Source organism: Trichechus manatus, unplaced genomic scaffold (genome assembly GCF_000243295.1).
Source record: "Trichechus manatus latirostris isolate Lorelei unplaced genomic scaffold, TriManLat1.0 scaffold00026, whole genome shotgun sequence".
NCBI lineage: Eukaryota > Metazoa > Chordata > Mammalia > Sirenia > Trichechidae > Trichechus > Trichechus manatus.
The window spans coordinates 22,261,630-22,274,227 of NW_004443962.1; the positions used below are offsets into that span (position 1 = coordinate 22,261,630).

The window sequence follows — 12,598 nt, forward strand, 5'->3', positions numbered from 1 at the left end:
AAAAATGAACAAATCTGTCTTGGAGGAAATACAGCCAGAATGCTCCTTAGAACTGAGGACAGTGAGACTTCATTTCACATTCTTTGGGCATGTTATCAGGAGGGATTAGTCCCTGGAGAAAGACATCATGCTTGGTAAAGTTAGAGGGTCAGTAAAAAAGAGGAAGACCCTCAAAAAGATGGATTGACGCAGTGGCTGCAACAATGGGCTCAAGCATAACAATGATCATGAGGATGGCATAGGACCAGGCAGGGTTTCCTTCCATTGTACATAGGGCTGCTATCAGTTGGAATCAACTTGCCGGCACCCAACAACAACACAGCACTCTTACCACAAAGCAGCAGTTTCTTTGCTCAAGTCTTCCCCTGGTTGTTGTAAGTTTTTGACTGAATTCCAGGGCTCTTCAAAAGTTGATTCTGTAGAGATCAAAGTTTATTAGTGGTTACCAGAGGTGGCAGAGAGAGGGAGAAAGACACAGTGCTTAGGGGCCAGTGAGAATCTTTTAAGGGTGATGGAAATGTTGGTGAATACCTAATGGTGATGGCTGAACAACATGATGAAAATATTTAATGTCACTGAACTCTATATGTGAATATTGTTAAAATGACAAATATTTTGTTACCTATATATTCAACACAATAAAAAAAAATTGTAACAACATAGTAGAATACAAAATTAAAGCCTGACTCTTATCAACAATAAAAACAAAAAGTTGATTCTGACAGTTGTTGCCAGCTCATTAGTTGCTTTTGGGGAAAGAGATGGAGCCCCTGGGGGTTCCCTATTCTACCATTTCCCGTGACATCACTCTACAGTAACAGTCTTAGGATAAAAATGTTTTTCTGTAACCAAGATTTAGGAGTAATTTATGAAATTGATTAACATTAAAACATACAGATTAATGTAAAGACAACGTGTCTAGTGACAGCTTGGCAGCTGATGTAAAAACATTCTTTCTTTGTTCTTAATTTATATCATTTGTATAGCTCAATGCTCTTGCTCTCTATTCCTGCATAACAAATCACTGCAAAGTTTAGTGACTTAAAACAACAATCATTTATTTTGCTCACACATCTGTAATTTGGATGAGTCTTGGTGGGGGCAGCTTTTCTCTGCCCCGTGACATGCAGCATCAGCAGGGATAGCTCAACTGGAACTAGAGGACCAGCTTCCAAGAATCCCACTCACACGGGTGGCAAGTTATTACTGTTAGGTGGAAACTCAACTGCAGCAGTTGGATGGATGTTTCAGTTCTTCTCCATGTAGACCTCTCCTGGAGGACTGTTTGATCTTTCTTCCAGGATGGGAGATAAATTCCAAGAGTGAGTGTTCCAGTAGACAAGAAGTGGAGGCTAACAATCTCCTAAGATTTTGGCCCTTAAATAGGCACAGCATCACTTCCACAGTTTTCTATTTGTCACAGCAGTCACAGAACCTTCTTAGATTAAAGGGAATTATAGATACCTGTATGTGTGTGTCTTTTTTGACACACAATTTAAATACCTTCTCTAACACCAACTGAAAATGCAGTTCTTCTTCTGACGTTAATCACCAGAGCTAGATCAGATATCACAAATTAAGAGGCACAGTCCTCCAGACTACCAAATCTTCCCAAGATTTCAGATCCAGCCACAAACTCAGGAGTCCCCACAACACTCTCACTTCTGACCTTCTAGATATCGCTACCCCCTCAGGTTATCAGCCATAAGCTCAGAGTACCCAAGACCTCCTCACTTCTGACCTACTGGCTACAAATTTTGGGGTTCCTACCACCCCTTCAAATTCAGTAATTCACTAGAATGATTCACAGCACTCAAGAGAGCACCATACTTATGATTACAGCCTTATTATAGTAAAAAGAATACAAATAAAGAGACATAAAGGGTGTGTTATGAAAGGGTCCTTAACATGGAGCTTCCATGACCTAAAAGGGACACATTCCCCTCCCAAGCATCAATGTCTTTCACCAGCCAGGAAGCTCACCTGAGCTTCAGTGTCCAGAGTATTTATTGGAGTTCCACAGGTTGAAGTCCCTCCCCTGAGGTTAGACTAATATCACATAGTAAGTCTTTCTAACATTGCTACCCCACCCGAGTGCCACCTTGGTAGCATAACAAAAATTCAATCACTCAGGAAATTCCAAGAGTTGAGAGGTTATCTCTCAGGAACTAAGGACAAAGATCAAATCTTCAGTACAGTTAATTGTATACCCCAAAGGAAGGGAATATAGAACTCTCTTCTCAACAGAAGTATCAAAGAATTTGTGACTATCCACTACATTCAATTAATATCCAAAGCATATTTTTACATTGTAGTTATTTAAAAACTTTCTGGAATGGCTGAAGCTTCAACTTTCTGAGTAATTATTTCTGTTCATGTAACTTTAAAAAGAGATTAAAAAAAGTAGAATTGACAGTCAATATGATATCTAAAGGTTGTCTTTTAAATATCATTTGACTCAATTCAAGTGTGTAGGAGTACAGACTCCAGATTCTGGAGTCAGATGACTTGGTTTAGAATCATAGGGTCCATCATTTATTTGCTGAATGAGTTCTTCAACTGTAGTTTTCCTATGTTAAAAACAGGTGTAGTAATATCTATGCCATATTGTGGAGACTAACATACACATATAAAGTACGTGGAAAAGTGACTGACGTGTAGTAGACATTAAAATGTTATTTGGGTTGTCCTCTGCCTACCACATACAATTTTTGTAAAGATTACATAAACAGTGTATGTAAAAGCACATAGCCCAGTGACTAACACTGCATAAACACTTAACACATGTTTGTATTTATTACTAAGTGCTAAATACATTCTATTCAAGATTGAGTTTTCTAGCCAATGGATGAAGTCACTATCAAAGATCAACAAACACAGAAGGAAATAAAATAGCATGAAAAGAGTCAGCAGAAATAAAAACAAATTTATATCCCCAAAAGTTCAGTTATTAGAATTATTCAATGTGAACTCTAAAATAAGTATTGTTGAAATATTTAAATTATTAATGGATGGAATCACAAATACAAACAAGTCCAGTTACCGAAAGGGCCAGGCAAATGTTACAAGAAACAAAATACAAAGTGAAAAAAAAAAAAACTGACAACCACAAAAAATATAATAATTGAAATTTTAAAAAATTCAATATAAATTACTCAATTGAATAGTAAAATCAATATAGTATACCTAATCTTTTTGGATTCAGCTATAACTGTGCAAAGGAGAATAAATGCATTGCCTTGACATGATTTCTATGTCAATGTCAGGGCCCTGATAGAAAAAGATTGGGACCTTGAGACCTGAAATAGCAAAAATCTGGATGGACAAACATGAGAATCTTGAATTCCCAGATTCTCATGAGCAATCTGGCCTAAAAGAAGCAGCCCCCTCTCCTTGCTAGAGGAAAGAAGCCTGCTATCATGGTGAGATGCTGCAAAGGCCTCACAAGATGAAGCTTGTCCTTTAAAGATTAGTCTTTACCCCTCTCATTGCTTCCAGGGTAATTACCAGGACAGGTGTCAACATAACAGGAGGAGAAAATATTGTACCTGCTTCAGGAAGTTACAGCTTATCTACTGAAGAAATTATAGGATCTGATTAATAACAGAAAATACCAGTAAAGCATATGCAGGAATGAATCTTGAGCATATTGGACCAGGGGGTTGCAATATGAGGCTACATCAGGGAGAACATGGATGCGCTGACCCATGATGACTCAAAGTTCACCCCCCATCAGTGACATGTGGAGATGGTTCTGTTGCACTCCTGGGATGGTTCTTTGAAGCTTGACCAGGCCAATGACCTACAGTAAATAAAGTGGAGATGATAAAGTTGAGAATGTTTGGCTAGATTTATTGTGAAGAACTAATCACATGACCTGGTTCCCTGAGAAGATCCAGAGGACAATCCTTTCACTAAGGCAATAGTGAAGCTCTCTGGGAAGCTTGGTGATAGATGTCCTCTGCAGGCCATGGTTGGCAGTAGGAGAGGCTGTCACAAAATTAATCTCTCTAGAATTAAAAGGGAAACCCTGGTGGCGTAGTGGTTAAGAGCTATGGCTGCTAACCAAAAGCTCTGCCGTTCGAATCCACCAGGTGCTCCTTGGAAACTCTATGCAGCAGTTCTACTCTGTCCTATAGGGTGGCTATGAGTCAGAATCGACTGCACGGCAGTGGGTTTGCTTTTTTTTTTTTTATTATTTTATTTTGGTTTTAGTATTAAAAGACAGCCGTAGTGGCACAGTGGTTAAAAGCTATGGCGAGCTAAGGCTGCTAACCAAAAGGTCGGCAGTTTGAATCCATCAGCCACTCCTTGGAAACCCTATGGGGCAGTTCTACTCTGTCTTGTAGGGTTGCTATGAGTCATAATTGAATTGACGGCTAGAGGTTTGTTTTTGTTTTTGTTTTTTACTATCAAAAGAGTTGGTAAGGTTTGGGAATGGCAGAAGCCAGATGGTAGCACTTAAATGCCAGAGTCAAGGTAGGCATACTTTCTTTAATGGGTAGCAAACTGGGAGTGGCAACCCAGGTGGCTTGACCTGCAGAGACTTGTGGAAATGGCTAACAAGTAATGGTAAGTCAAATGGCAATATAGATGAACAGTTAACTAGGGAATTAGTTGGCTTGTCTAAAGAGAGACCTGGTGAGCAAAGGGCTGAGATCAGTCAATGCAAAGGAAAATCCTGATCCCTCAACCTTTTTCTATATCTAAATCAGTTCTCAGAACCAGAGCCCTTAAAAAAGGACCTTGCAAGAATACAAGTATATATTATAAATATTCCCTCAATCTTTTCTAAAATGGACTTTCAACCATTTTACCAAAGTTAAACTGTGCATTGTGAAAAAAAAAAAAAAAACTAGACTTTTGTATATGGCATTTAAGCTGATGCTGATAGGAAAGACTTGAAATGTTATCATGGTCCTCAAGTTAGAGTGGGGCTTTTATCAAGCTAGAGCACATAAGGAGTTTCTGGCCCAATCTGTCTCACAGAGAGTCCAATATATGTACTTTGTGGTGGTTTTCCTCAGTCACTGAATGTATAATTGGGATGAATATTCTTAATGTCTGGCTGAACATACCCATTGATTCTCTGACCTATAGAATAAGAATGATCATGAGAGGAAGGGCCAAGTAGCCAAGTAGAACCCCTAGCCAAAACAGCAAGTAAGAGGCGATATTGTATTCCAGGAGGAATTACAGAAATTAGCACCAACATTAAAGACTTAAAGGAATTATGCGTGGTCCCATCACATCTCCTTCAATTCACCTAATTGGCATAAACAAGATGGATTATAGTCAACTGTAAACTTAAGAAAGAAGTAGCCTCAATTGCATTACTTTGTCATGTGTGATACTGTTACTGGAAGGGATCAAGAAAAGCTGTCTGGAGGGAGGGCTGAGAATGGGCAGAAGCAGGGCTACTATGAAGCTAACAAGGCTGAGCCCCCTGGCTTCTCCCTCACACAGACTGTCCAAGGCCTTGGAGGGCCGTATCCATGATCATATGATCACATAGTTTGGTATTCATAGTTTCTTCTTCTTTTTCTTAAATAGAATCTCAAATTATAAAAGCCTCAGACCCTATGTAACACAGATCTACCCTGGAGAATGGGCAAATAATCCAGAACTTACCCTATCTTCAAAGAAATTCATTTGTCATTTTATTTGAGTTTTAACAGTAATAAAATATTATTGTTTTACATGAATAATTAAAATAATATAAAAAAGAAATCCTCCATCTATAATTCCACTCTGTAACATAGTTGGTATAGAAACTGTTTTTCAAAGCATATCCATATACATTCAAAGCTGAGAAACTCCTAGCCCAGGGCAAAATTGATGACAAAGACCTTCCTCCAGAGCCAACAGAGAGAGAAAAGCTTCCCTTGGATCTGCTGCCCTGAGTTTGGGCTTCTAGCCTATGAGAATGTGAGAGAATAAACTTCTGTTTGTTAAAGCCATGTGCTTGTGGTATTTGTTATAGCAGCACTAGATAACTAAGACACTCATTATATTCAGAGAAGAAACATCAAGTTACAAAACAATGTGTGACATAATTTTGGGTTTATAGATAATGATTACATAGACGTGAAAAGATTCAAAGAATATTCAGATAGTTAATAGTAGTCATCTTTGAGAAATGGAATTATTGGAAGGGTGGATTCTTTTATTTTTAGAATATTTCCAGTTTTAGTTATCCGTCTTATGCCCAAAACTAACTTTATTAAAAGTAAAACAGAAACAAGAGAATGAGAGATGAAGAAGGAGAGAAAAAATTAGGGTAAACTAGCCTCAATATGTTTCGCAGAAAAGGGAATTAAATGGACAACGTTTAGAGCAGGATGCCAGAAAATGTTTACTAATGTTGGCTGTTTCCCAGAATTAAGCAGGGCTCTGTAGCAATTGATGATTGGAATAGAACTGAGTACATAATGAAAATCATGTTATGCAATTCTTTTATCAGATCAAACTTATTTTTTTACAGACATTCTTTGCTTCGTCTATTCCATAAAATAGTATTTACTGATGAATTTGAATATGTCGGATACCTTATGATACTAATGAATCTGTTTCCTATCATAATTACTTGGATACCTGTTTTAAATAAAATTTATAAGAAAGAATTAAGTCAAGTTAACTACTTTTTTCTTGGATTTTATATTCTGGAGGCCCTACTTAAGGTAATCTAAAATTGGTGTGCATGTGTGTGTGAGTGAATGTGTCATTTGTCTAACATGGAGACTTCCTAACTTGACAAGTTTTTAACACTACATACAGACAACTTTTAACGGATGTAGAAATTGTCATTCTCTTCTCAGAGCAAATATACTTCAATATTTAATGTTAGTTCCGGGTGATTCAGTCGAAAATATGCATACTATAAATATTGATTTTGTATTTGCAAAAATAAATTTTAAAATGATGTATGTCAAAGAGGCACAGAGTAAGTTTCAAAGTTACTGCCAAGCTTCCTAAACTTATGCAGGGTGGTGAGTACGTGGATGTTCATTTTGTTATTTTTATACTAGATAGATAAGTAGCTATGTATATAGACAGATTTTTTTATTCTTGAGAAATATTTTATAACTTGACTATTTAAATCCATCAAGAAGGTAATTATTAAATGATGGAAGTGTATGATCACAAACTAATAATAATACTGTGTCATACGGATCAACAATTTGTGATATAAAACATTTGAGCTGGAATCGACTCGATGGCAATGGGTTTGGGTTTTTTTGGTTTTTATAGCCCGAAAGTATAAATAGAGGAATTACATCTGTATTTGTTGCTGATATTAGCTGCTGTTGAGTTGGCCCTCAACTCATGGCGGTACAATGTGACAGAGTAGAATGGCTCCACAGGGTTTTTTCGGCTGTAATTTTTATGGAAGCAGATTGCCAGGCCTTTTTTTCTGTGGAGCTGTTGGGTGGGTTCAAACTGCCAACCGTGAAGTAAGCAGGTGATTGCAAACAGCTTGCACCACCCACACGCTTTACATTTGATATTTAGACAATAAATAAATCTCAAATCTTTACTGGAAAATTAAAATTCTACTACAGAACCATGATATGGAAAAAACTAAATCCAAATCCAGTCACATTGTATATAATAAATTCAAGATTAGTAGGAAAGACCGTAAGAGGCTGCATAAAATAAGGAAATAAAGCAAATAGGATTAAGCTGTATAATAAGGTGAAAGTGACAGTGAAGATTCTCCTAAAATCATTTGTTGTTGTTAGGTGACATATAGTCACTTCCAACTCATAGCAACTCTATGTACAATAGAACCAAACATTGCCCTGTCCTGCACCATCCTTACAATCATTGCTATTTTTGAGCCCATTGTTGCAGCCGCTGTGTCAATCCATCTCATTGAGAGGCTTACCCTTTTTTGCTGAGCCTCTACTTTAACAAGAATAATGTCCTTCTCCAGGGTCTGGTTCCTCCTGATAATATGTTCAAAGGATGTGAGATGCAGTCTCGCCATTGTTGCTTCTAAGGAGCATTCTGGCTGTACTTCTTCCAAGACAGATTTGTTTGTTCTTCTGGCAGTCCACGGTATATTCAATGTTTTTCACCAGCAGCATAATTCAAAGGCATCAATTCTTCTTCAGTCTTCCTTATTCATTGTACAGCTTCAAATGCACATGAGGCGATTGAAAATACCATGGCTTGGGTCAGGTGCACCTTGGTCCTCAAAGTGACATCTTTGCTTTTTAACACTTTAAAGAGTTCTTTTGCAGCAGATTTACCCATTGCAATAATACATCGTTTGATTTCTTGGCTGCTGCTTCCCTAGTCATTGATTGTGGATCCAAGTAAAATGAAATCCTTGACAACTTCAATCTTTTCTCCATTTATCATGATGTTACTTATTGGTTCAGTTGTGAGGATTTTTGTTTTCTTTACGTTGAGGTATAATCCATGCTGAAGGCTGTAGTCTTTGATCTTTATCAGTAAGTGCTTCAAGTCCTCTTCGCTTTCAACAAGCAAGGTTGTGTCATCTGCATATTGCAGGTTGTTAACAAGTCTTCAAGCAAGCCTGATGCTGCGTTATTCATATAGTCCTGCTTCTCAGATTATTTGCTCAGCATACTGATTGATTAAGTATGGTGAAAGGACACAACCCTGACATACATCCTTCCTGATTTTAAACCACGCAGTGTCCCCTTGTTCTGTGCAAATGACTGCCTCTTGATCTATGAACAAGTTCCTCGCGAGCACAATTAAGTGTTCTGGAATTCCCATTCTTTGCAATGTTATCCATAATTTGCTATGATCCACACAGTAGAGTGCCTTCGCATAGTCAATAAAACACAGGTAAATATCTTTCCGGTATTCTCTGCTTTCAGCTAAGATCCATCTGACATCAGCAATGATATCCCTTGTTCCATATCCTCTTCTGAATTTGGCTTGAATTCTGGCAGTTCCCTGTCGATATACTGCTGCAGCTGCTTTTGAATGATCTTCAGCAAAATTTTACCTGTGTGTGATATTAATAATATTGCTTGATAATTTCCACATTCTGTTAGATCATCTTTCTTTGGAATGGGTACAAATATGGATCTGTTCCAGTTGGTTGGCCAGGTAGCTGTCTTACAAATTCCTTGGCATAGATGAATCAACACCTCCAGCACTGCATCCTTTTGTTGAAATATCTCAATTGTATTCCGTCAATTCTTCAAGCCTTGTTTTTCACCAGTGCTTTCAGTGCAGCTTGGACTTCTTCCCTCAGTACCATCAGTTCTTGATCATATGCTACTTCCTGAAATGGCTGAACATCACCCAACTCTTTTTGATACCGTGACTCTGTGTATTCCTTCCATTATCTTTTGATGCTTCCTGCATTGTTTAATATTTTGCCCATAGAATCCTTCAATATTGCAACTTGAGGCTTAAATTTGTTTTCTTCAGGTTCTTTGAGCTTGAGAAATACCAACTGTTTTCTTCCGTTTTGGTTTTCTAACTCCAAGTTTTTGCACATTTCATTATAATACTTTATCTCCTCAAGCCGCCCTTTGAAATCTTCTGTTCAGTTCTCTTACATGATCATTTCTTTCATTGCTTTAGGTATTTTATGTTTAAGAGCAAGTTTCAGAGTCTCTTCTGACATCTGTTTGGGTCTTTTTTTTCTTTCCTGTCTTTCGTCATGCTTTCTTCATGTATGATGTCCTTCCACAACTCATCTTTTCTTCAGTCATTAGTGTTCAATGCGTCAAATCTATTCTTAAGAGGGTCTCTAAATTTAGGTGAGATATACTCAAGGTTCTATTTTGGCTCTTGTGGACTTGCTCTAATTTTCTTCAGCTTCAACTTGAACTTGCATAGGAGCAATTGATGGTCTGTTCTGCGGTTGGCCCCTGGCCTTGTTCTGACTAATGATATTGAGCTTCTCCATCATCTCCTTCCACAGATGTAGTGGATTTGATTCCTGTGTACTCTGTCTGGTGAGATCGACGTGTATAGTCACCTTTTATGTTGTTTAAAAAAGGTATTTGCAATGAAGAATTCATAAGCCACCTCCATATGACAAACTGAAAGACGAGTGGTGGAAAAATCATTTAGCATGCAACATGGTGAAAGAGTAATGAGCTGGAATTCAGGAGACCCTGGCTCTGGTTTTAGTTTTCTCTGACAAGCTGTAAGTTGTTGACCAAGTTACTTAACTTTTCCAAACCTTAATTTCTTGTTCAATAAAAAGGCACAGTTGGCCAAGATATCTATGCAAATTTCTCTAGCTCTATTAGTCTTTGTACTTTGCCAAGGTTCAGCCACTGTCACAGCCAAGCTGACCTTAATGCAATCACACCAACTTAAGACACTGTAACTAGACTGCATATACATCACCGAATTTCACAGCAGAAAGGATACTTCCACTGATAACTCTTGCACATCGTTGAACCAGAGGGTGGCCTTATCTGAGCTTCCAACCTTTCTTTAATAACTTTGCATTCAACAAATCCCTCTTCCTTTGAAGCTCACACTATCCTTTCTCAATGTGCGCTTCCTCTCCTGTGACCTCCAGATAACTCCTTCACATTTCTGAATACTTGGCATCTTCATAAAGCTTTGTTCTTCATACCAGTTGTCTCCAAGTTCCTTACAGAATGATCCAACCAGTACTCTATTTCAATAAGAAGGAAATGAGACATCTATGGAAGCTAAATGGTGAATTGGGCAAGACGGCACAAGACCAGGATCTGGTCTTCTGGTTCCCAGGTTCAGACATTGAGTTTCCTCAGTCTGATCAAATGTGATCAGGCTTAAGGGAAGTGGTTCTCTACCACTATAAAATGCAAGGTTCTGCTTATAAGGGAATATGGCAATTGCTTAATTTATAATGGAGCATATGCTTTCCCTGGGACAAGAACATGTGTGTCTCCTACACTTTCTTGGAATTAGAGTGAGGTGAAGGTAGAGGTACCAGGCTGATACAAATACCTATTCTAAGTATTATAATAAAGGTATATATAGGATTCTATGGGAACAAAAAGGAGCCCTGGTGGTACAGTGATTACGTACTCGACTGCTAACCAAAAGATCAGCAGTTCAAACCCACCATAAAGATTGGAAGAAAACAAAACAAAACTCACTGTAATTGAGTTGATTCTGACTCATCGTGACCCTGTAGGACAGAGTAGAATTGCCCCATAGGGTTTCCAGGGGGTGGTTGGTGGATTTGAACTGCCAGCCTTTGGTTAGCAGCCTGAACTCTTAACCATTTCACCACCAGGGCTCCCATAAAGATTACACCTAGGAAATCCTATGGGCAGTTCTACTCTGTCACATGGAATCAATATGAGTCAGAATCAACTCATCAGCAAAACAACAACATAGGAACAAACAGAAGGGGTTCCTTACACAGAATAATTGAAAGGAGGAAGGTGTTGAGTTGAATTTTGAACAGTGCATAGGAGTCAAGGAAAAGAAAGAGTATATGGCATTCTGGAAAACAAGAACAAAGGAAAACAGAGGTAGCGATGCAACATATGCAAGGAACATCATTCCCAATGATTGAAGTTTAAGAATGGGCAGGTAGTGGTGGAGGTTGGAGAGATGCTAAATTCCTGGGCAGAATATGGAAAATAAGGCAGGAGATAGGCATAAATTAAATATTAATTGGCCTCATAGGTCACGCTGTCTATCTATTTCGATGGCTTCAACTATCATTCACAATCTAATGACTCTCAAATTCATATTTCTAGCTCAAATTTTATCCAGAACCTCAGGCTATGTACTATATTTTTTTGCAACTAGTACCTCCACCACGAGGTATTTTTGTAAGTGGGCTATGCTAATTTTTTTAGAGCAGCACAAGGAAGAGGGTTGGTGTGGTGACGCTTCTGAGATGTGAGGGTGCTTCACGGGGGTTCAGGGTGGAGGGCACGGCCAGCAAACAAACGCAGAAGGTATGCGTTATTTGCATAAAATTGCAGTAGACAACTGCTAACTGGATCTCTCGAGGAAAATACTTTGCAATCATCCCAGACAACATGTTCCAAACGAATTTATCTTCTCTAAAGCTACTCCTAATTCAGAACTCTCCTAGAAATCCAATTTCCCAACCTGGAATCCACACTCATCTTTCTCACCTTCCACTCTCTCAGCTAGAGTACATTTGCAATAAACTTTTTTTTTTCAAATAAAGATGGAATCAATTAATGAACTATCATAAAATAGTAGTTATGCTGAATATTTTCTTCTTTGGAATAGATGCTTCAGTATTTAACTATTTTCATTGCAAACTAATATAATCATTTACTAGCATAAGTCCTATTTTAGCATGTTTAAATTTAAATCATTATTTCTAAGAAGAAAGATGTTATACTAGACCATCATAGTATGTCACAATTCCAGAATATTTAGAAATAACTTATTCCAGTATTTTAAATTCAGAAGATGAATTAATTGTTAGTAATTAAGTAGAGTGAGATAAAACCTGTTTTTTGAAAGAATCCTATAAGAGACTTCTAATGTAGAAATATATATTTATGGAGTTGAAACCAAAAAAATAATAATAATCTGTTGCTATGGAGTCCATTCCAACTGATAGTGACCCTATAGAGTGAAGCATACATAAATATCTTCTGAAATG

At 37.8% G+C, this 12,598-nt stretch overlaps 1 protein-coding gene across 1 annotated transcript in view; it reads left to right on the top strand.

Annotated features, from left to right (window-relative positions):
• SLC9C1 (solute carrier family 9 member C1) overlaps positions 1–12,598 on the top strand; it is a 146,337-nt gene that overhangs the window by 104,632 nt on the left and 29,107 nt on the right. The window contains exon 14 of the mRNA XM_023728901.1: positions 6,485–6,680. Within this exon, the coding sequence (XP_023584669.1) occupies positions 6,485–6,680 (196 nt within the window). The remainder of the gene's footprint in view (positions 1–6,484; positions 6,681–12,598) is intronic.